This window comes from Triturus cristatus, chromosome 3_2 (assembly GCF_964204655.1).
Source record: "Triturus cristatus chromosome 3_2, aTriCri1.1, whole genome shotgun sequence".
Lineage (NCBI taxonomy): Eukaryota > Metazoa > Chordata > Amphibia > Caudata > Salamandridae > Triturus > Triturus cristatus.
The window spans coordinates 681624595-681649773 of NC_140584.1; the positions used below are offsets into that span (position 1 = coordinate 681624595).

Below are 25179 nucleotides of genomic sequence, written 5' to 3' on the forward strand. Positions count from 1 at the left end.
CCATGCGGTACATTATCCTGGGTGCTACACAACGGCTACTGTTACTTCACGTGCCACTGGTGAACGGCCACACACACGATGATGGGCTTCTGTGCTATTTAATGAAAATATGATAGAGTCTCTTCAAAATTCAAAAAGGTGTATTTCTTTAACAAAGAAGCTTTGACACTAATAGGCACATTATAGCACTGCATTGAGAAGTACTTTTTTTTTTTTACTAACTAGTAGTCTTTACCTATATATCTTAGAGAACAGATGCATGATGTAAGAATGAAATGATAGATGGGTGAAAGGACACTGAAACAAACAAATGAAAAGCAGTGTCACATACACAGAGGCACGTACATGTACACAGAGGGACATGAACACAATTTTCAAGTTATATTTGTAAATGCTTGCCTTCCTCTGTGCTTCAATTTCTGAGGTGGCTGCAATACAGCCTCCATCCAGCCTTGCAAGACAGTCTTTGCTCCAACACTCTCATCATAAGAATGCCCTGTGAAACTCTACCCCTACTTTAAGCGCTCTCATTCAACTAGGAGAGTTCCAGTATCAAAACGAGTTGCTGCCCATGTAAAACACTATACCCTTCTACTACATTAATTCACACAATCCTATTCAAAACTAGAGCGTGAGTAAAATTTCTACTAACCACGAACAACCATCCCATCACATATTTTTAACAATGGTTCCTTCAGTTCCGCACTGAGGATGATAGTGCTTCGGAGTCACCATAATGGCTGAAAGTGCTATCCAAATGGCAATAACATAACGTGATTTCAAACAATGTGAAACACAATTTTTGTTGCCAGCTCACCCTTTGATGTTTTAAATTTGTTGTTTCAAGGGTCATGGTGCCTGCAACAATTGTTAGATTCTGGCATGAGTTGTGTCTTGGAGAGCGCAACAAAATAATGAGGGTGACTGCAGAATGTATGAGTTAGAAAAGTTTACATTTACCACTACAGGTTCCTTACTTCTCCTAGTTACTTCTTGGTGATGCTACCAGCGGCCCCAACCCCATTCCGGTGCATCTTTCACCACAATCGCAGTCTGCCACAGCCCAAGCTGGAGGTAAACTGAAATGTAAACCAAGGTAAATGTAAACAGACCGCGACAGGCACAAAATGTCAGCAGAGAGACTGTGCCAATCCGAGAGAGCTGCTCCAGACTGTGCCATTGAACTAGAAAGAAGGCACACAGTATGCATATTTTAGAAAGATTGGATGCTCCCCCAAAGTAGTACAATGAACCAGAGATCTGAACAACGGAAGAACTGTTGTATTTTATTGCAGACGTAGTTGGTACCTTGTTGGAGAAGGCACGTTTTTGTGATCATACATTGCCAAAGCGGCCGCCATGCTATGTAGAACTAAAGAAAGGGGAGTGGGTTCCTGAAGCAGCTCCATGTCTAAAGGTGAAGTGTGGCGACCCTGAAGTGAGCACTGTGCTGTTCATCAGCAAAATGTTACAAGTGCGCAGAAAATTATAGTTAGGACCATAGAGTTACCATGCGGCAACAAATAATCTGGCAATAGGGGAAACTAGCAAGTGTGCAAATTAAAATAAAGGGGCGCGGCCTCCTGAATCAGTCGCCAGGTCATACAGAAAGAAAGGGGCGCGGCATCATGCTGAAACATTAAATGCGGCTTCCGTAAAGCAGACGCCGTGCTGATCAAGAGAAAGACAAACACTTGGGTGAAGAGCGATATGGGAGGAGTTGGGAGGGATGAATGTTGTATTAAAATGCAAGCAGCTACGGGTGCTGAAGCTGAACACTGGCAGAGTAACACAAGCAGGAAACAAACAAATAGTCCCCCAAATGAACAGATAAACAGCCAAGATTTAAATATAGATTACTTGGTCACTGCGCGGTGGGAGGAAACAAACAACCAAAATGAGGGACAAAGAGGAAGGATTGACCACTAGCAAGCAAAGATTTTTACAAGACACTGAAACAAACAAATTAAAATCAGTCAGCGGGATGTAATCCCGCAAAGAAGTATATACTAAAGTATAATGGTACTATTGAAACTAACAGTGGAACCTTCTAATTTACAGCACCTGTTTTATCGTATCGGAGGATCTATCTGGGAGCCTATCCTTTTTTTCCAATCGCAACCAGCATATTGCGGTTTGGTAAATACGTCCTTTAAACAAATCTTTGATAAACTTGCCAGCCAAACCGATGTTATCACCACGGTCTTGGACACACTCAGTATAGGGAAGATTCCCTCATATGGAAGAAAACTTTAGAGAGGATCTATTTCTCATATTACTAATATCGATTATGGAGTTTACAACTGATCTCTCATATAAACTGCCGTGAAGAAGTCCTGTCTTGGGACGAAACGCGTCGGCTGTGCCGCACTGTAAATGTTTTATGAACTCGGAATAAAGAAACAAAATTAAGGAATACTTTTCCGTCTTGTAATTGGAATGAGACCATATGTATTGTCTTAATTGATTATCACTGTACATGTGTGGTGCACCTTAGCTTTTTGATTTATATACTAAAGTATATACAAGAGGTCTTGAATGCTAGACCTAAAAAGCATTGCTTTCTATACACAATGCATTTATAAGACAAAAATGTATTTGGGACAATTTAGTGTACTTTTGAAATATAAACTATTCCCACATGCTTTGCAAGAAAAGCAAAATAGAAGGGGGATTGATACACCAAAATACCAGTAGTATGAAGATAGACAGAAATACTCTTCTGGTTGAAGCTAAAGCCAGCTCTAAGTATATTTTAAAGAATTAATAACAATAGGTATAGCAGACTGCTGCGCTGTCAAGTCCGAACTAAGCATTCCTCCATTGCTGCATTTGGAGAAAAAAGGATCATGATTGCATTTCTTAGGACTGAAGACCAAGGTGGATGAGAAAGTCTGGAACTTGTAATTGCCTTGCATATCTTTTCGCGGTTCTAGTGTTGTAAGCATTGTAATGATCCAGGTGTGATAGTGATAATGTGGTAATTTGATAGATATAACAATTAGTTTACAAAAATAAAATCACAAGCAAATTGTGTGAAAAGAAAGTGTATTGTCAAAAATTACGCACAGCCATAATTATTCTCCTTTAAATGCCTGATGTTCTGGAAGCAAGCTGAAAACCAGGAACAGCATTCTCATCCACAACAGGCACTGAAATAGACCTCAGCATTAGGTTTCTAAAGAGCACAATTTAAATAAAATGGATGGGAGAGCAGAGCATGTAGAACCACACAGGCTCTGCTCTCTGATCCTTATATGTCATACGAATGTAAATGCACATTCAAACCTATTGGTGGTGGCTCATAGGGTATTGCTAGAACCATCGCAAGGCATTAACAGACCACTTTTAACGTCCGTTGCAACGAAAATATAACTTGGCCTGCAGCATCGGTAAAATAATGGACAATGTTGGTGGGTAAGAGATGCTGGACACTCCCCTCAACTCTAACAACCAGGAAATCGTCTTTTACACTTTCCATTGCAATCGTTGTACACATCGGAAGTGACAGGGTAGGCTTTCAGATGAACCTGGAATAGCTGTGCAAGAACAAAGTAAAGTTGCAGCGGAGAGAAACTGTTGCCTGTTATCGCTCATGTGCGTGACGCACATTGGAGGTGACTGCGTTTTTAACATCAGTCTTTCATAGGTGAAGCGGAAAAGGGATAGGCCATTCCAAGTGGTTGTTCCACACCACATTAATAACGGAGGCAAAAAAGGGGTGATGCCTCATTCCTCTACAGCACACCAAATACCAGACTGCGTTCTTAATTTTACTGAATGGTTAATTATACTGTATTAAAAATCTGTAATACGGGTTCTCTGGCACAGCTGTCTACTTTAGAAGCACATAGAGGGGAATTATATTGTGGGTGTCATGTGCCATAGGGAAAAAAGTCATAGACTTTCTGGGCCTCCCTCCCATGTGATGCTGCCTGTCACTGCACAGCCTTGGAAAGACTCCTGAGGGCCTGAGAGACCCGCCTTGTTCTCTTACCATTTACCCTGTGGTGGAGATACAAATAGTTTGCTGTCTTTGGCAATGAGTGCTTCTCCATTGCATCTGCTGTAATGGGGCATGCAACAGGGAACTCCAGATTCCATTGCATTAGGAAAGCCACATGCATATTAGAGAATTCATTTGCTGTCATGCAATGAGCCTTGAAGCCCTTTCTTTACTATCAAACTGCACCTGGTCCACATAAAACAAGTGCTTGCACCACGTCGATGCCACGTGCACCTTTTACTACATGGCCAAGGTGTTCTAGTTGTCTCCACCACATCAGGTCTAGAATGCTACAGGTTCTTGAATAAGAAAATAACCAATCTTGAGGACAGGACAAATCGATCAAAAATGTTTCACTAAGTGGCTGTCCTACTGGTACAGTCTCTCTTTGGCCTCGGGGTTGGGCTTCAGGGGATCTTACACAGTGACTTCTGTTCAGAAGAGTCCTCACTTTTAAAATCAGTGGAGCAAATGGATACAAACAAGGGAAGTGTGCTCATCTATAAATAAAGAATTATTGTCCCACTAGGAGAAGCTGCAGGGTGTTTTAGTAACAACAAATGTCTGAATAACGACTTGCAAACTATAGTAAGTAGAGATAAAAAAAAAAAGCACATATACAATTTTCACTTCGGTAGTGTATTGATTAAACCCTGATACTGGGTTCTTTGAATAAAATCGGTCACTAGAGTCAATTTTTTTTGTTGATCTGCCAAACTTCAATTGATAATGTAGGACCTTTTCAATTTATCTCTGAGTAAATGTCAAGACTGCTAGTAAAGACTAGTATATGCACAACATGTACTAATATGTTGTTCATTGGCCAAGAATACATCATACTCTCTTAATCACACTCTCTTGACTCTAAAAAAAACAAAAAACCTGCTAGGTTTTCACCATATGGTACAATACAAGATCTTGTGCAACTAAGCCTTAATACTGATCTCATATGGAGAGTCCCTCCATCTTTTGTCAGGACAGAATTGTTGGCAATTATACCCTGCACCTTATCTTGCAAACTGTATGATATGTGCATCCTCTTCAACTGTTTTGCATTTGTTGTGGTTCATGTGCTTTTTTAGTTCTTTAAGGCCCTCCCCCCTTTTAAGTTTGGCCTGACATTGTTATAAATCACTGTAAACTAACTTTTTACTAGTTTGTTATTTAGTTTCTACCCTACTTGTTAGGCTTATGAAAGCACTTTTTAGTAGTGATTGCTTAGTTACACAATATTTTTCATCACCAGACCCCGTTGCATGAGAGTTGTATCCTTGTTTTAACATATTTAAGCTCTGTGCCCAGGAGCGTCCTTTTATTTTATAGCTTCTTGTATTTATTGGGGAAATAAGTTATATATTGATTATACTAGCCGCGGGTTCAATTGCAGGTTGTATTGTATTTTTTATTATTGTACTGTATTGTAAGGCTTTTCTATAAAGCTGAATCAATAAACCTAACTTGAATAAAAAAAAAAAAAAACAAAAAAAAAAAGAATTATTGTCAAACGAACTTGCTGTAATAGAACATCTGAAAGAGACAGTTAGTTGTAGATCCCATACCTTAGAATTTCCCCTAGGCATCAGACTGGATCCAGTCTGATGCCTGGGGGAAATTCTAAGGTAAGGAATCTACAACTAACCTATGTCTCTTAAAGATAAATCGTTACCAAAGGTAAGTAACTTGTTCTTCTCATGGCGTACACCTTATGATTAAAAATATTGCGGGCATGGACAGATGGTTGAGTAGTAATGCTGTGTACCAGCTCGAATTGACCCTTACAGAGTTTAGCTTGGATTATACTGGACTTTTACACAGAGTAAGTAAGACCGGTGGCCTCCTTCCTAACATACATGCATACCATACTTTAACCAGAGTGAAACAAACTCCTAGCTTTCTGCATGGCGTAGACACTGGACATCAGAAGAGCAAGGAAGTCTATGGCATGGGTAATCAGGCCACTAAATTCTGAATAATAGAATCTGGGATTTAGAGGATCTATACCTTGGGATTTAGGGAAAATGGCAGAACAGGGTAGTCGGACCGTAATAGTAGCATAGGAGGGCCAGAGACAGTCCAAGTTAATTGGAAGATGACAAAGAGTGATGTCCGTGCATTAAGGTGCGTGAGCTGATGTCTCCGGAGCTCCATTGTATGATGCACCAAGGGAAATATTTGCAAAGAAAGCGGCCACCGCAGCCTTCTCTTCTGTGCAATGGTTTCTGCGAATATCGATGAGATGCTTTACCTGCTGGCAGAGAAATATGCAATAGTACGAACTATGCGAAGACGTACAGTGCCCAGATACACATTGATTTATGTATGAGAAAGGCACATGTGCAGCAATGCTTCGATTAGTTATAAAATAAATATTTTTCTTAGATAGTTTCAGAGCATCGGTGAGTGCGTTAGGCATTTTAATTATGCAAAGCCTGTTGGTATAGTTCTGACGCATTATTGGACGGGAAACGGAGATAAGTGGATTGGCAAACATAGAATTATGAGTCAGCCTTCGATATAACCCCGCAGTGAATAAATACCACTTTGTATCATCCTTTTGAAACCCTATAAAGGATTCGTCACCGGCCGTGGGGGAAAGGAATGCTTCCGGTATATCTGCTGGACGCCTGTGTGGGGGGCGAAAGGGGGCGGTGTGTCACAGGCACCTGTAAAAACGTATCCACAAAAGCAAACGGAAACGCAATCCAGCACCTTGGGAAAATGGAAAAAAGATATCCAACCGCAGCGTCCGTGAATCTAGGATCTTCCGGGAGTGCTGATGCGTGCAGACCTGAACATCCGTGCCTCGGACCAATCACGTTTTACGCCTCGAGCCTAGACACACGTCCTTCAGCCGGCACCGAGAGGGCAAAAATATTTCAAGCCTGCTGCTTCTCTTACTTTAGTTAAGAAAAAAACTTAACCTCCGCAAACAGACTTTAAATGTCTTTTCTTCTTCTTCTTTACATCTTTGCGGAATTGTAAAGCTACATTATATTATTGTTGCCCAAGAACAAATGCACGGGCTTTCAATGCTCGGAAGAGTGCTACTTTTGTTTTCAGTACAATAATAACACTTGTAACAAAGAGCTTTTAATCTTAATACAGGGGCACCATTTTTAAAATGTACCAAAAAGTGCCATACCAGTGGTAGGGACTACCAATTCATGCCGCGTTTATGCTTTCCATTAGATATTTTCACACATTTGGGTTCTATATTTTTTCTGCGGATTATATAATCTACCTTTGATCTAAAACTAGAGAAATTATGATTTCAGATCATACAAATGCATGTTTTGATCTAACTCAGTAATACAGATAACATTAGCTATTTTCAGACACTTTTTAATTTTGTTTAACAACTCTTTTGATTGATTAGTGGTAGAATATAGATGACATACATTTCATTACCATGTCCCACTGAAGTGCAATCTGTTTATGCGGACCTCCAACCCTGGACCTCACCAGCCAAAGTCAAATATAACTTTAATCTGTTTATACCAGTAGATCATAAAAGTGTCGCAAAAATACATGTAAAAAGGAAGAAAATATTCATCCATGTAAACGACGTAAAATACAATGTTAAATTGTCAGATCTACAAGTTAAGATACAGTTGCTAAAATGTTAACTTTTTAGAGCCCCTTTTCCTTTCAGTGGGTTGCAAATACCTTCTTTTAAAAACAAGGAAACCAGTCAAGTGCATTATGAGTGCTTGTTGGATAGGGCACATAGATTAATTAAATTCAATTTCCAGGGTGTTCACTTGGTCCCTAGCGCGAGGTACCCAAGATGAGAACATAGCAACTTGATGTCAGACTGTCATTTCTTTCAAGTCTTACAAGTACTGTAAGGCCTCATGGTGTTAAATTCTTTCTTTTAAAAAAGTGGTTTAAGATAGAAAACTCTATGAGCTCCGACGATGTATTATCACATGGGCGTTTCCGGGTGACGCAACCCCATCTTTCCTTCCTAGGAAATGAAACCAAACGATGAAAGATATCGGTGGTGATTATTACCTCACCAGTCATTTATGTCCTGGATCAACGCAGGTCAGGTAATACATGTATGAAACTAGCCCCATCATGGCCACCATATCTTCTTATGTTTGTGTGCTCACCATAGTGCTCTGTAAACAAGTTCTGCCATTTGTGAACTTCTGTTAACCATCCCTGTTTTTGTGGGGCTGCTTCGTACCTCCAATATTTAGCAATCTTCATTGTAGCAATTAGGCCCAAACTCCCACCAGGGCCCTTTCTCCCCAGATCCTCCAGGATTCCAGAGAACATCGGTGTGGGCGAGGGGTTAAAGGGTCATTTTAATACTTTGAACAGTGTCCTTGTGATGTCACACCAGTACTCCTGAATAGTGGGTCTGTCCCAAACCACATGAAAGAAACCCCCTATCTCCCCACAGCACCTAATATACTCCGGGGAAGGGGTCCCACCTATTTTCCAAAGTTACTCAGGTCGATAATAGAGTTTGTGTAAGTAGTTAAGTTGAATTAGGTGCAGCCTGGATGAAATGGCCATGCCTCAGGAGAACAACCTGTAAATCTCGCTGCTGCCCCTCCTTCAATGAGCTCACCCCTCCTTCCCATGTTGATCTCGGCATCTTACATATTATTATTTTTTTTTTGCAGTTATATAATACAAACTTGACCCGAAGGTTGTGGAGCGCTGTATACGAGCACTACACAAATACACATTCATTTTTAGGTATCGCCTGAGACCGCGCATGCTGTCTCTTCGAGACATTTTGTAAGTGGCTTTCAAAAGTGCCACCAGAGGCTTTTGGTGGCCTAAAGCTTGAGTGCACGTGAGCGTGCACGCCCGCAGCCGCCATCTGCCTTTCTGTCATGGCTCATTAAACCTCTTCCACCCCCTTGCTGTCTGCTGTCACTACCCCCTCCCTTCTCCCCCTGTCAGTAAGCGCTCTCCCGCCTCTGTTAACCTTGTGCTTCTCCATTTATTTTTCGGTTCACAAGCGGTCGGTTATTATTTTATGGATTGTAGTTGTTGCACTTTTAGATCTTTTCTTCTCAATTCAATAAAATATTTTTGAAATTAAAAGAGCCCTTCGTTTGAGAATAACAAATTCCCTCTGACAAACTATACTAACCAGTAAACTCACTTAAGTGTATTTGGGGCGAATAGAATATGATGTGACTTAGACACAAGTTAGGGAAGCACAAATGTGACCAGGCTTATGTCTTTCAAGCTTGGTCAAGAGTGCACGCGTCAGCGTTCTTCTTCCCCGGTGGAATGCACGTCTTCCTGAGAGACTTTGCTGCTCCATCACTTGAGCTGTGATGGATGTGTGGGCACATGCTATAGATGCTAAAGAAAGCCCATAGGTGAAAGTGCTGTGAGAACGGCTCTGACAAACTAGGCACTCACCTGGAATGGCATCATTTTGCTTGCTAGAAGACCCTTCATCAGGTTCCAGTACAGGAGAGTAAGGGGTTGTGATTTAGCATCAAGTCTTGAATAAATGCATCATTTTCTGACCTGCTGTTTGGACAATGCTCTGTACGTGCCAAATATTTAACTGTTGTTTCCACATTCGTAAGTATTTGCCAGTATTAGCCAGTGCTATGTTTCTCTTTATACGGGAGGGCTTTCTTCAGCGGTGAGCGGTCTTGTGTTTGGGTTGCTGTTTAGTTTCACAGATAATGTACCTCTCCACGCGCAGATGCATTCCAATGGCGTCTCAGGCTGGATGAATTGGATTTTCCAGGGCCTGTAGAAAACTGTATCATGTGCAGTCAGGCGTGCAACGCCCATTGGGCTCAAAGGGCTTCAGCTCCCGCCTCTCCCCCTCACCCCCCCCCCCTCCTCGTGTGTGGAAGCCCGGGCTGAGACAGCTTCCCGCCCCGGGCACACACACAGCCGCACCCAAGTACTTCACAGATCTTCAAAAGACCATTTGCTTGTTAAAGAGGCTTTGTTGTTTTGTTACCCCTTCTCAGAGCTCCTGCATCTCCACTCTTCCTACTGCTGGAAGAATTAGCCCCCCCCCCCCCTGGAATTTGGCTCTAAGGTAGCAGGGGTCCCAAAGGCGAGACCTATTGGCTATGCCAATGCTTGTTTTGGTAGGCACTGGGAGATTAAGTGATTTGCCCAGAATCACAGGATGCTTAGCCGACATCGAGGCTCGAACCTGGCTCCCCAGCTACAAAGTTGGCAGCTCTGGCCATAAGGCCACATTCTCTTCCCTCCTGCGTACTGTACACAAGGGTTTGATACATTCTCAAAATTCTCCTTTTACTCGTTTGACCCATCCCTATTCTGTCTTTTCATGGATTATACTTGGGAAGGGCCACTGCACCTGCCTGATGTACTTTTAGAGCATAACTTAGATGCAGATGTTTGTAGAATTGGGAGCCTTAGAGCTCAATTTCCTCTTGTAATGTTATGAATGACCTCTTATAGTCTCCCTCCCACACATCTCCAAGCATGGAGATTTCTTCACCTTCCCAAGCCCCAATTCAAGCCGAAGAGTCTGAAAGGATCAGCCATGTCGTTTGCCATAGTGTTGTTTCTTGCGTGAGTTTATTATTCCACTAAGTCGAGTGGAGGTCTTGGCGTCAGTGATGTAGGGCTACTTTACTTATTACATGAAGTCTTGGGAATCATAGCAAATTTATTTTGCCCCTTATTTGCCATATTTACGTGTCAAAATAATTATTGAATTGCCCTAGTTTACCTATCGTCTGGAAACTTCTCCATAGACTCCAAGGATTTCCATTAACCTCTTGTCTGGCTTCGCAGGTATCAGAAGTATGCTGTCTTCTCACATTGAAATGCAGTCCTCCATCTATTGGAAACCATGCACCAGCGCATCACATCGAATCCAGTTTGCTAGTGGATCGATAGTTAGCGCAGGCAACATCGAGTTGAGAAGGCGTTCCCGTCTAGTGCTGCTTTCTATGGGGATAGGACTGGACAGGACACTGTTAAGTCCTGTTCAATTTTGGGTACAGTTATATAATATGTTGCTGTATGTTCGGAAATGCAGATCAATATTCTTTTAATGTATGACTAGTTCGAGGAAGTTCTAACTAAACAAATCGGATACCAGTATCCGCTCTCTAGGTCTTGGGATTTTGTGAGCATGTGCAAGTGTTTGTGCTCCACCCGTCATAAAATCATTTTGGTCTGGATGAGCAAAGGATGTTATGCTTTGACTAACCGGGTCACCAGTGCTTGGCGAGAATCTTGGTCTCCATATTAATGAGAGAGATTGGGCGGTATGATGCACATTGGTCAGGCGGTCATCAGGACTTCAAAATGACGGATATTGTGGCCATTTCCTGGCTGACTAGTTATCCTAATAAAACATGTGTAGGAAGTGGAGTGTTTATAACGAGGCAAATCACTTTTAGAATCTGTTTAGACCATGGCTTTTTCCAGACTGCATTCCTTTTAAGGTCTCCATATGTTCATCAACCACCAGGAGGGCTCCAGCACCTCACGGCCATCCTTACTCAAATTTTTCACTGTCAATTCACCTACCAAACTGTGTGTGCTTTCCCTATCCAATAAGAGGTGGGCTTTGTGTAGAGTGGGGGTCGTACACTGCAAATGCAGTGGAAATATCTGATGTACCACCTATGTGCTTCACAGACGGGACCTGAAACTCTTCTTTTATCCAGGATGTCATCTCTCTGTCACTGTGCCATTTTGTCTTTGGTGTGGTATATTCATCACTGGAACAGCAGCTATTTCAGTCTGGCAGTGTCTAGGGCCATTTGCCTTATCCATCTTAAGATGTTGGAGTAGGGCAAGAACCCCTGGGGTAGCACATTCTTGCTCCAGTTCAAGTATGCGAGCTTCTAAATCTTCCTCTTTCTCTGTACTGCAGAGGTACAACCTTTCGGTTCTCCTCACCCCCACTAAGGGAGCTCCGTCGTGTCTGCAGTCCGTGATCTGTAGCACTGGGCAAGGCACTGATTAGGCACAGGTGCAGACCACTCAAGGTACCCCAAAGCATGCTTACGCTCAACAGTATAGTTTGCTTTCAGTAATTCAAGTTTAATCTGTAAAGGTCTTAACTTCATATTGCAGACTTGATTCTGCTTCCTCACCCTCTCGTTTCAGACACAGTTCAGTTACACTCAGGGAATGAAGAGGCAAGTCCGTTTTCTGTGCAACCTGTAAGTAACAGGGTGTTGTTATGGTTGGAGTAATATTCTCGTCTGTTAAAACCAGTGCAAAAAAATGTTTGCACAGCTCACACCCCGAACTGATGTATTTTCTATCATCTGACTATGAAGGGAAAGGTAATTGCTTAGAATCACTCATTGTCGTAAAACACAAGCTGGGTTTGATGCAAGGTCTCCCGGTATCACGCGCAGTTCAGCCACTACATGGTTATATCTTTCCCGTTCACTTCAAAGTTCATTTTTTTGTAGGTAAAATCAGTGCATTTTGGTAACAAAATACAAATATTGAACAAGTTGACATAAGAAGCTTTGCTTAAAAAAAACAAATGCAAAGTTAAAGGAACCGTGGCTACTCTATTTTTTATGTTGATTTTACCGGCTTCCCCCAACTAGATTGACTCAGCACCTCAGTGAAGGCAATTGTGCCTGTTAGCATAACAATCTTTTTCACAGGACGCCACTGGTTTCCAACATCTTTCCAGGTGCAATAAGATCACAGTGCAGCACGCCTGCTGCCGGTGACGGGTGGGGAGAACCTGGGACAATGAGGCTTCGTGAAGACTCGGCTCGTTTTGTGCTTGTGGCTCCAAGCGGAGCCGGAGCCAGGCATTGGGCTCTAGCCAGGCTTGAGCCGTCAGGGCCTCAGCCACCTCCACTTCAGATGTCATGTTTTGGCTGCTTTTCAGACACAGCCTTTCTGCAAGGTGATGACTTCAAGCAGGAGTATCCAAAACAGAGGTTGAATGTTGTATTAGATTTCTGTACCCGGCTGTCACCGGTCTTCCTGAGGCAGTAATGTGGAACAGACAAAAGGGCAGGCCCTGCCTAGAAACTGTCTCACCTTGAACAACTATAACTGCAGACTCGCCCTTCATGCTTAACAACCACCCAATGGCAGCGCTGAGAGGGAACTAATTAGCAGCCTTTTGCTGACAACGACTTGATGTAATTTTTAACAGTAGCCCTGTCTCCACCCTCCTTCATTTCAGTGTATCGGTGTTCACCCTCCAGCTACAGGAATGCAGTCAGTACACATCCACTGCCTAGGAAGCTCTGTCTATCCTTCAACTTGTGCCATGCTAACCCTGTGGCCATCCAAAATGAATCCCAGTGGTCTGCTTACTAACACCAACCAACCGGCCAACACCAGACCTATTGGCTTTGCCACTGCTTGTTTATTCGTTATCGTTAAGTAAGGTTAGAAGGGAACAATATTTCCAGTGGCCTCCTTCAGTGGGCAGAGATTGTCAATGGCATACCTAGAAACAAGGCCTCCCTTATCGGGGGGGATTAGGCTGTAGCTGCACCACTGGGCAGGATTCCAGGGGTGCTCGTCTCTGATTGCTGCATCCCAATGGATAAACCGCTCACCAGTCACTTAAAACCTATGCTCTCGGGGACTGTTTTTGTCATTTGAGTGACCGTACAGTTTTCATTTGTTTTCTCCAGATAAAAAGTGCCTGCATTTGGACAGTAGTTGTTGAAATCGTAGGGTTGTGGGCTTTTGTTGAATTGGCGGCATCTGTCTGTAAACTAGTTGAGCATTCCCTTATTTGCAAGGTAACAGATTTTGAGCCATGAATGGACTAAGTGTAATAAACATGTATTTGGCATCGTAGCTGGTATAGAATCTAGCTGGTAGCCGGAGAGTTTTATGCTCATTTTTCTAAATATTAAATTGATAGAGGGTTGCATCTGTGACATGTTGCTGTAGGCTTTGGCGGGGAAAATCTCAGCATATTTGTTGACAGAGATGCAGTTATTTTATTTCAATCCTGATTTAGAATATTTTACCTAGAAAACACCAAACTCATTTTAGCCGTTTATGGTTTCATTGAAGACAGTGGTTTTAAATGTATGCCTTATGATGTTAAAGAGCTTCATTCAGTAATTGATTGTAATATCTATTTGGGTCTTGAAGTATTTAGCTTTAACTTGACAATGTACTTTTCTTTTAATTTCTCTCAGATCTCTGTGATCATGAGAATGCTTTGGCTAGCTTTTGGTGTTGCTGTTCTGTGTACAAACACAACTCTTCTTTCTTTATTTCTGCATACTGAAGACCATTGTGTAGATTTCTTTGTCTTTTTCCTCTTTAGGGTCAGCAGGAGATATTTGTTTTTAACATCAGTACAGTAATTTCCAGATCCCTTGAATATCCTCTCCATTCTCTCAAGAGTGCTCTTATCTTATTTCTTGTTCACTGCTCCCACGCACACGAGGGGAGCATGGCTCACAGGCCTGCAGCAGTGGGCTATTACTGTGGCCCACTTTCAGATTACAAAGATTGGATATAGCATAAATGAACCGGTTAATAATCTTTACTCGTATCTTTTGTCAACTTGGAACCTTTCTGGATGCTTTAATTTTGTTTGATTAGTTTACTTACTGGCATTTACATTGTTTAGTAATTTAACATTTTGAACTAGTTTATGCCTGTAAAATAGCAAATTAATTTGCCTACAGTTCATAGGTGTGAATAGAGGCATAGCCAATTCAGCCATTCATCATCTTAAGTTCACTAGAAGTCCCTTGCTTGAGGTAATCAATAATGATGCCACAGGTCTATTGAGCTTTTGGTGTGCACTGTGTAAATGCTCAAATAGTATGGGATTATTTGTACAGTATGTCTATGATTGTTTAGTCTCCTTAACCCCAGCGGTCTACAGCGCCACGACGCCTCAGGGCAGCAGTGCGCTTTACAAGACACATACATTTACATTTACATTTTGTTCATCTGGTTTCTTTTCTTCTCTTGGTGTCTCTAGACAATGCCATATTTTTAGAGTTTCTGTTTTTTTGTTAGAACCAATTTTAACTGATAAAACACAGCAAGAAGAATATTTGTTTTACCAGTAGGAACTGGAAGACACTGGAATTTGCTGCATGTTTACTGCTTTGATGTCCGCTTGTGTCAAACAGTATAAAGGCAGCCCCTACCTTTAAGCACTTTTCTGCAATTGATGCCTGCAGCTACGACCCTTAATATCCCCTTGTGGACATCTGTAAGGTCCTGGGACTGCTAGGACTTGCACTCCGGTTTTGGGAACAAGGCTCACATCACATGGCTTCATCTCACAGTTCACTGCATGTTGCTCCATAATGTCAAGCAGATGTGCAGGTGAACCCTGAGTCATGTTTAATTCCAGGGCAAGTAGAGCACCTCCTTGGTTCTAATCCTCCTTTATTGAAAGCAGAACAGAGATGTTTTTCGAAAGCTCAGGTATTGGGGTAACACATTTGGATACAATATTTTGACTTCTAGCCCTATCTCCATTGGTCAGCTCACCAGCTTCCAAGGTCAATCCCTCTATCTATGGCTCACAACCAGCTTCATGATTTTGTGTCGGTTTGATTTTTCAGATTGTAAACTACACTGTACCTGCATTGACAGTGTCAGTAGCTCCCAAAGTCTAACATCCCTCTATAAAACGTACTTTTGTTCTATCACATAAATAATGTCTTTAGTGGCCCTGCATCTTTTGACTTTAATTCCCTGCACATACTACAAAAGGTTATCACTTGGAAGCATATTAAGTGCAAGTGGAGTGTACGCTTATTTTTATAAGTGCTCTGATTAAGTTATCTGTTGTTTCCAGACAGTTACTCCTGGCAACTGGGGAATGGCTTACCACATATCAGTCTCTTTAAACCAAGGAGTCATCACGGCCTATCAATACCAGTGTTCTTTGTAGGATGCTCTTGGGACCTAATGCCACTGAACTCTGGTTACTTTAAAGGCCTCATCCCTTAGTGACTCACCCAAAGATGTCCCAGGTCCTATTTCCATGCAGCTTCCATTGTGCCTTCGAAGACTATAGACAGGGGGGCTTCCTTTTTGAGGTGTACTAGATCAGAAGCATAGAGGGATGATTCTGCATCCCTCTATGCTTCCCCAAAAGGTTGTTGAAAATAGTGACTCTGGTGCTGAGTTTCCTATACTCCAGTTGGGAGACAGGATCCCTGTCACAAATATCAGGGGTGTTTACTTTGTAAATGTCAAGGCCCACAAATAATGTGTATGGGATATGTTGAGGGGTATGACCCCTTTGAGCTGACATCTACCCATCTTGTGTTCACCTTGTGGGTGGTAATTTTGGCAGTTTTTCTTTTCTTAATTTATTTTCACCTACCTGGTTGGTGTTTTGGTGCTATTGTCTCTCTTCATCATGATTGACCTATGGCTGTTTGGTAACAGACATACTTAATCTCTGATACCTTCCTCGTCATCCCTCTTCACAGGGACCATTCCAAAGACTAAGCTGTTTATGGACTTTTACCACCTTTTCTGTGAAGAGGGTTGTGAGGCTGTGGTAGATAAAGTGGTCCTTCCACTCGCACAGTGGCCTTTATACCCGCACAGCCACAGCGCAGGGGTGACTCTAAAGAGGTTTGCAGCTCATGGCATCCTGTGTACATTGTGTCTCTGTTCTCTATGTTAAAATGTGAAACACTCAGCTAGTGGGGCATCCGGCCTCTGTGTTCGTATTGTTACCTTTCTGCCGATAAATTGACCAGCCCTTAGTTATAGCTTGCATCCCAGTGTATCCTGCAGTTCCGTTTGCAGTTGAGGCCCATGGCTCCCAGGTGGAGGAGTCCTATCTCCTTTGGTGGCATTGGGAAACTCACTTGCTGTTCGGCTCTCAGTCAGTGCCTTTGGACACTTGCATAACTTAAAGAGGTCAGCAGGGCTAGGCGCAGTCAGTCATTTGTCCTGCCTTCATGGAAGGTTGATGAGCTTAAGGTGGGTCAATTTGCTTATGAGGCCTGAGTGTTTGCACCTAGGGGGCTAGGGCTTGTGCAAGTTGCCCACTTGCTCCTAGGTTGTTGGCAGAGCTGTGGAACAGTCAGCTGCATTTTACATTGGTGCCTCTGGAAGGATGGATGGGCATGGGTGGAGCCAGAAAGATGCCATATCAGTATGCGTCTGAACATCTGTGGCAAGTTCATTAATACGTCAGATGAGTGCCACAGAGAAGGGTGTGAATGTGCACTCTGGGGGCAGAGGGAAAGGATTGTGGCCCATGAAGCCGCTGTGTCTCTTTAAACCACCTCTTAGTGTTTGAAGAGTAAAAGGTAGCAAAATTCCACCTGTACCCCAAAAACAGGGTTCAGCCCAAAACTCAATTGATGCATCAATCGTTTCAGACACAGGGTTATGTCACAGGGGTGTGGCTTGTGGCTATCATTATCTAAAGCTACTGCCATACTTAAAAACTAAGGGCCTGATTACGAATTGGCGGTGCGGGACCGCCCCGCATCACCAAACCCATGGTTGAACCGCCCGCCAGAATAAGAGTTTTCTCCCTAGTCAGACGTGCGTTCCCACAGCAGTACCTATGAAATGAATCTCGCAATGGAAAAGTCAAAATCAGTAGCCTCACAGTCCATGCCGTGCAGGTACTGGGGTGCATGCACACAGGGATGGCACAGCATGCATCCCCAGGCCCAGAGGCAAAAAGGGTCTCTGTAAGACCCCTTTGTTTAATCTCCGCCACGGTTTTCATGGCAGTGGAAAATAATGTATGTAAATGACATAATCCGTGTGAAGCATGCATTTTGTAACTACAGCATTTTTCAGCAATAACAGCCGAAAATAAAAAATATGTTTGTGTGATGTCACCTGTGAGAGGGCCCAAGCGCACTCGGGGGGCACCCCAAGGATGGGCACTGAGGCATGTACTAATGGGACTAGGGTGAGGCCTCATAGGGCCCCTAGTTGGTAGTTTCTTCCTAACAGAGGCAGAGTGAATCCATAAAGAGGCACTTTCTCCAATTGTTCAGTGTTCGGTTATAATGTAAATTATGTGCATTACCAGTGTACGGTGCCTTGTAGTTTTACCTATCCTGAGCCTGATCTCTGTGGTATCCTGCGCTGATTTTAAAGACGTTGTGTCATTGAAGCCCTGGTGTCTTTCACTGTCTAAAATTAAGATCCATGAGGCGCTCGCTGGTCAGCTTTCTTGATGGTTTTGAAAAAGTGTATTATGAAGCAAACATGTTTGCATACACTAAACTGAAGCGTCTGAAGGTTACTGTATTAATTTCAGTAAATATGTGGCACAGTTGTCATGCCATTTGTTACAAGTTGTTTTTTCTCTTCTCAGGGTGGCGTGGTCCTTGTGCATTGCAACGCAGGAGTTTCTCGCTCTGCAGCAGTTGTCATCGGGTTCCTGATGCATTCAGAAGGACTCAATTTTGCAAGAGCGTTTTCCACTGTGAAAAATGCCCGACCTGCGATCTGCCCGAATCCAGGATTCATGGAGCAGCTTCACAAATACCAACACTGCAGAAAAGACAGACCAACAGAATAAAGGAACTCCCTCTCACACGGACTGGCAATGGGCATCATTTAATTTACCCTCTTCTATCCCATTACATTTGAAAATGTGCAGGTAATGATAAAAAATGTAGCTGCAAAACTTGCTGCTCCCAAAGAAAATTCTAGAAAGAGACGTTAACACTTACCGGACAATTAAAGAAATACTTGGAACGCGTGACCGCTGTGACCACCGTTCATATTTTACAGCAGCAACACCAAAGACCATACTGTTAAATCCCTAACCTTAGGTGAGGACAACCATAGGCCATTAATATTTCTTGCAACCTATTGACAATCTGGCCACTAGATTGAGACAACTATTTGGGATTTCAAGAACGAGCTTTGATTGGATCCAGTCATTTCTTCAAAACTCCAGCAACCAATAGGGATTGGGCCAGTAAAACCACCCAGAGACAAAGTTGCAAGCAGAGTACCTTAGCCCTCCTCTCTCTCACCTTATTATTAATAATATGCGTCCTGAGACACAGGTCATCAAAAAGGCTCATTTGCAGTTACAAATATACACTGATGACAACCAGACCCATCTTTCACTGGAAGGCAACTAAGCAAGATTGACTAACATCGAAGATGAACAACCACCTTTGTGTTGCTGGTTCGACAAAGAGGGTAATGATGCCAGCGGTGATGATGCTGAGACTTTGCACTTTGAGTGACACATTCCCCAAACAGCAGTTACAGCGCAGAAGTTGACTAACTCATGACTAAGTGGAGTACACTAAATTCCCCTTAAAAGGCACTACATGTGTTCTGATGAAGAGAGCTATAAACATTTCCTGAATTGCACACAAAGCAAACTGAGGCAAAGTCCACTGATACCTAAAGAGGCTGTCTGACTTCTATTAGTCAGTCAGAAGCCTATGGCTGACTCATTTATGTAGAACTCGCCAAAGGAAATTCTGGCTGCAAAAAGTCCTACCAGTCATTAACATTACCTCCCGTCCCTCCCTCACCTTCCTTCATCACAAGTGAGACCCGCCCACCACCCAGATCTACCCCCAGCCCATAAAAACACTTCCTGCCTCCACCTCCGCCTGTTTTTTTCTGTCTCTCTAGTGAGACTTACCTTTACAGTTCCTCCCTGTGTCTGCGCCGGGGAGTCTTCGGTCCGGTTCCCTGCGGCGGCGGAGCCCTCGCCAGCGATCTCTCAGCGATGCTTCCTCTCCTCCTTCCCCTCGTGGTTTGGGGGCAGAGCGGTTGCTCAGGAAGCCGCGGCGGTGTTCGACGGTCCTCCTGTGGCTGGGGCTGAATTTCCAGGTCAGGCTTGCGAGGCAGCCTCTGCTCCTGGTGCTGCATACGTCGTGGAGACCTGGTAGGTCGGGTTAATGCCAGTCTGACATTTTGGTGTTTTTTTTATCCGGTTGGAGGTTGTATTTGGTGGCTGGCTGGGATTTTCCTCCTTATAGGGAGGTGGGGGAAGGTTGCTTCTCCATTCTGCTGCAACCATGGGGCCCAAGAGGTTGTTTAAAAGGAACCACCTGGTGTCTTCTTCCTCCTCTTCCTCTCCTGATGGTTCTCCCATTCCCCCTAAACGCCTTAGGAGCCAGAGCCTTTCCGGGGGTGACGTGCCTCTCATGTCCAAGGAGGAGGTGCAGGGCATGATTGAGGCTGCTGCATCTAGAGCTCTCCAAGCGCGTCCAGTGCCTTCCAGTCTTTCTCGTCCTCGTGCTATGGATCCTGTGGGTGATTTATCCCCATCGGATGGTGAGGGTCTGTATACCTCTTCTGGCGGCAAGTATGTCTCCAGGGAGGAGATGTGGGACGTTCTGGCCCATGTACAAGACAATTTGGAGTTCCCTCCGTTCCAGCTGGGTGATGCAGGTGGGTCTCTTTTTCCTCAGTATACTACACCCTCCCGATTGGGCATGCCCTTTCAGTGTCCTGTGAAGGAATTGGTGTTGAGGGAATGGCGTGAGGTGGACAAGTTGCAGGTCCCTCGCTTCCTGCAGAAACATTACCTTTTTCACGGGGAGGACCCATTGCCTCACAATGTAAAGTTGGACTCTGTCGTGGCCACGCTGATTGGCAAGACCGCTATTCAGCCTGAGGATTGTACCCCGACTGATGCTTCTGATAGGAAGGTGCACTCTGGCATTGAGAAGTCTTTTGCAGCTGGAAACTTGGCGCTGAGGGCTTGCCTTTTCTCTGTGTATTCTGCGCAGTCTTTGGTGCAGGACTTTGAGAAGTTGGCGGCGGCCTTTAAGAAGGGCTCTGAGTGCTCTGACCTTCTGGCTGCGATGGAGCAGCAGGGTAAGTTTTTGGCTGACATTTCCTCTGACGTTATTAAATCATCTGCTATGTCCACTGGGGTCTTGGTGGCAGCGCTCGTTCCCATTGGCTCCGGAACTGGAAGGCGGATCCTGGGGAGAAGGCGGCTTTGTTGAAGTTGCCCTTTGATGGCCAGGCTCTGTTTGGGGACCAGTTGCCGGCCATGATCTCTAAGGCTTTCAAGGAACAGAAGCATGCTTTGCCCTATAAAGGAGGTTCACCTCCCTCTCATAGACCTTGGAATAGGGCCCCTCGGTCGTACCCGAAGCGGGAGTCTCGTCAGTCTTTACAGCGGCGATGATTTCAGCCCTCTTTTCTTCCTAACATGCTGCCCCCACTCCTACGGGCTCAGCCAAGAAGGGTGCCTGACAACTACTGTGTGGACGATTTGCTGCCGGTTGGAGGTCATCTCCAGCATTTTCTTCCATGGTGGCAGCTGGAAGTTTCGGATGGCTGGGTCCTGAGCACTGTGGCTCATGGTTACTTGATCGACTTTTGGCAGGTTCCTCCGGATACTGGGATGCGGCTGACTCCAGTGCCTGTCTCCAGTCTGCATAGAAGGGCTCTGCTGGAGGGGGTGGCCAGTTTGCTTGCCAAGAGGGCCATCTGCCGGGTTCCAGTCACAGACATGGGTACCGGTACCCACTCCATTCTGTTCCTGGTGCAGAAGGTGTCCGGCGGTTTTCAGCCCGTTCTAGATCTCAAGTGGGTCAACTCCTGGGTTCAGACTGTTCACTTTCGTATGTTGACCCTTCAGGCGATCATTCCGCTGGTTCAGCCCGGCAAGTTTTTGGCCTCCGTGGATCTCGAGGATGCCTATCTCCACGTCTCAGTCGCTGCTTCTTCTCAGCGTTTCCTGTGGTTCGCTGTGGGAGACGCCCATTTTCTGTTTTGCGTTCTTCCCTTCAGCCTCAAGTCAGCGCCCAGGGTCTTCACGAAGGTCTTGGCACCACTCATGGCTCTCCATGCATGCAGAGGAGGTTTTCATTCATCTGTATCTGGACGACCTCTTACTTCATGCTGCCGGGGAGTTGATCTTGGTCGCTCAGGTCGGGAGGGCCTTGGAGGTTCTTCAGGGACACGTTTTTTTTAGTAAACTGGGGGAAATTGCATTGGCCGCCTCTCGTGACATGGTGTTCATCGGAGCTTGTTTTCAGACTTTGTTCGGCTGTGTTACTCTGTCCGACGGGCACCTGGTCTCTCTTCAGTTGCAGGTTCAGGCCTTAATGTCCCGGGAGGCTCCTCCGGCAGTGCAGTGGCAGAGGGTGCAAGGGCTTTTAGCTTCTGTAGTGTTTCTGGTTTTCACCTTCTTCGCCTGGCCAACTGGATCCTGTTGTGTTTGTACCTGGGGTCTCCGAGTCTGGGTCTCCACTGCCAATGACGGTCCGCATCCGGGAGGAGCTCTCCTGGTGTCTCTGCTGGCATCACCTTCTGGGCAGGATTTCCATGGCTCCCCTGGCTCAACTTGTGGTGACTTCGGATGCCAGACAGTCCGGGTGGAGGGCATGGCTGGGGTCGGAGCAGGTTCAGGGGTTCTGGTCCCTGCTGGACTCCCAAAGGTCTTTGAACTGGCAGGAGTTGGAGGTGATTTTGCTGGCCCTGGTTCACTTTCAGGACTCTCTGCGGGGTCATTGGGTGTTGGTTCAGATGGACAATCTGGTGGCGAGGTCCTATGTCAACAGGCGGTGGGGGACCAGGTCCAGGTCCTTGAACTTGATTGCCAGCGACATCTTTCTGTGGGCTTAGGGTTGGATTCTGGGTCTGTCTGCTCTCTATATTCGGGGGGGGGGGGGGGTGGACAATGTGTGGGCGGATCGATTTGAGCAGGGAAATTCCCTCGTCGAGGGATTTCTCCCCCCTTCCCAGTTGCGGACCCGGAGAATGCCAAGGTAGCCCTGTTCTGTTCTCTGGGCTGGTGTCCCAGGGCTCTGGGAGTCGACGGCTTGACCTCTCCTTGACCTCAGGGTCTTCTGTATGCCTTCCCCCCCTTTTCTCTGCCCTGGTCCTTTCTGGTACGGTTCCGGAGGGACTGTGCTCAGGTTTGTTGCGCCCCGTTGGTCTCAGGCGAATTGGTTTCCTCTCCTGACCGGGTTGTGTTGCGACCGGGAGTGGGACTTCCGGTGGTTCAGTCCCCTTTGGTGTTTTCGGCCCTTCCCCTGTGCTCTGTGCAGAGGTTACACCTGATGGCCTGGCAGTGGAGCGGCAGGGCTTAGCTGTGTTGGGTGTTCCTGACCATTTGGCTGTTACTTTACAGGCTTCCCATAGGTCCTCCACTCTGCTGTCTTATGCTGGGCATTGGTGGGCCTTTTCGGCCTGGTGTACTGCTAAGGAAGTTGATCCCACAGTAGCTGACCTCTTTTTGGTGATGCAGTTCCTTCAGGATAGGGCTCATCTGGGGTTGTCGGTGGCTTCTCTGCGGGTGCAGTGGGCAGCTATTCAGGCTTTTCAGTGCTCCTGGCATAATTTGAGGGATGACTGGGTCTGATGCATTCTTTTTTTCAGGGTTTGTAGAATTTGTTTCCTCGCCCCGTCAGGTCCTTTCCTTCATGGAATTTGCATCTGGTGTTGGATGTCCTGTCCGGACCACCCTTTGAGGCCCTTGAGGATCTGGAGTGGAGACTCTTGACTTTTAAAACTTGTTTTTGATGGCCATCATCTCGGTGCAACGCTTGGGTGAGGTGGGAGCTTTGTCTTGTAAATGCCCTTTCTGCAAGATCTTTTCGGATTGGGTGGTTTTGGTGCCGATACCGTCCTTTGTCCCTAAGGTCAATTCGCCGTTTCATCTCAGTCAGGAGGTGATTTGGCTAAACTCTGTCATGCTCCTTCCTCGGCAGAGGAATCTTGTTTGCTCTGTCTGGATGTATGGCGTGCTTTAATGTGGTATCTGCAGGTTGTGGAGTCCTTCCGGATGGGGGAGGCTTTGTTTGTTAACTTTGGTCCTCCTAAAAAGGGTGTTAAGCCTTCGACAGCTACGCTGAGTCATTGGCTTCGGTCCACGGTCTTGATGGCTTACCAACTTAAAGGGGTAGATGCTCCTATGGGGGTTCAGGGGCGTTTTACTTGCAGTATGGTGGATATGGTTGCTGAGTTGCAGGGTACCTCTGTGGTGGATATCTGTTGGACGCCGACCTGGTCTTCTCCCTCTACGTTTGTCCGTCACTATCGGATTGCTAGTCTGGAACGTTTGGATGATGTTCTGGGCCACAGGGTCATGTCCTCTATGAGGGACTAGGGATGTTGATCTGCTGTGTTTGAGGCACGTTATTAAATTTTGGTTTTCTTTATCACTCAGTTGTCCATCTCTGTTTTCTTCTGCTTGCTATGTCCTCACTTGTGATGAAGGAAGGCGAGGGTGGGAGGGGAGGTAATGCGTCCATTACTATTGATAATGGCATTACTCCTAGTCCTACTCCCTCGTCTTCCTTCTAGGACCCTCCCTCCCTCCCTCCTGGTGCAGTATATCTGAGTGCTAGCTTGGCATGTTTACGTACAGGTGGAGGTGGGGGCGGCCAGAGTTTTTATGGGCTGTGGGTAGGTCTGGTTGGGAGGCGGGGCCTCACTTGTTATGAAGGAAGGCGAGGGAGTAGGACTAGGAGTAATGCCATTATCAATAGTAATGGACGCATTGTGAGCTGAACCTATGTTTATCTGATCTTCGGAAAATTTGAGATTGAGAAAGCCATTGTATGCGATACTGGCTTACAACTGGGCAATTAAATAAATGAGCATCCCGTCCCTCTGTCCTTAAGGACATGGCATTTCGAACCCAAGAACAACCAGATTCGCAGGAACACATTTCATTGTATGTATGTATGTATTAAATCAAAGTAAGAACGGAAGAGACAGGAATAATCTTGATTCCCGGAACGTCTCCATCTGCACTGAAACAATGCTGCTGAGCTAGGCATGTAGACTTTATTAACCAGAGAAAATAAGACCGATGACCCACTTGGGTTTGAGCCAGATCCTACGACTACGAATGTACACACTAAAACCTGATTCAGAACAACTCTGAAGCATTTATAATAAAAATCTAGCTGTGTGTTATTATTTTTTGCTGGTTTATTTACTGTGTGTGAACAGCCATTGAGCTCAAAATGCATTTTGGGGACCTTTTAAAACAACTCTTTACATGTATGAACTGAATTGGAGAACACCACATCTTAACGTTATAGAAGTTATTGAACTAATAGTCAGTAAATCTCATTCCCGATTCCTCAAATCAGTAATGCTTGATTTTAACTAAAAGAGGAATCTGCTCTCATCTAAATTCTACAGATATTGAAAGTTTCTAATTGAGCATACCTCAGTAAGGAGTGGGCTTGAGGGTGCTTCTGGTTGGACTCAGCAGGTAACGTTGGTAAACACCCATAAATGCGCATGTTTGTGTGAATTCACTAACA

At 44.8% G+C, this 25179-nt stretch overlaps 1 protein-coding gene across 1 annotated transcript in view; it reads left to right on the plus strand.

Annotated features, from left to right (window-relative positions):
- Window positions 1–24826, plus strand: part of DUSP19 (dual specificity phosphatase 19) — a 91505-nt gene extending 66679 nt beyond the window's left edge. The window contains exon 4 of the mRNA XM_085648704.1: window positions 18276–24826. Coding sequence (XP_085504830.1) covers window positions 18276–18482 — 207 coding nt within the window. The 3' untranslated portion in view covers window positions 18483–24826. The remainder of the gene's footprint in view (window positions 1–18275) is intronic.
- Window positions 24827–25179: the final 353 nt, after the last annotated feature.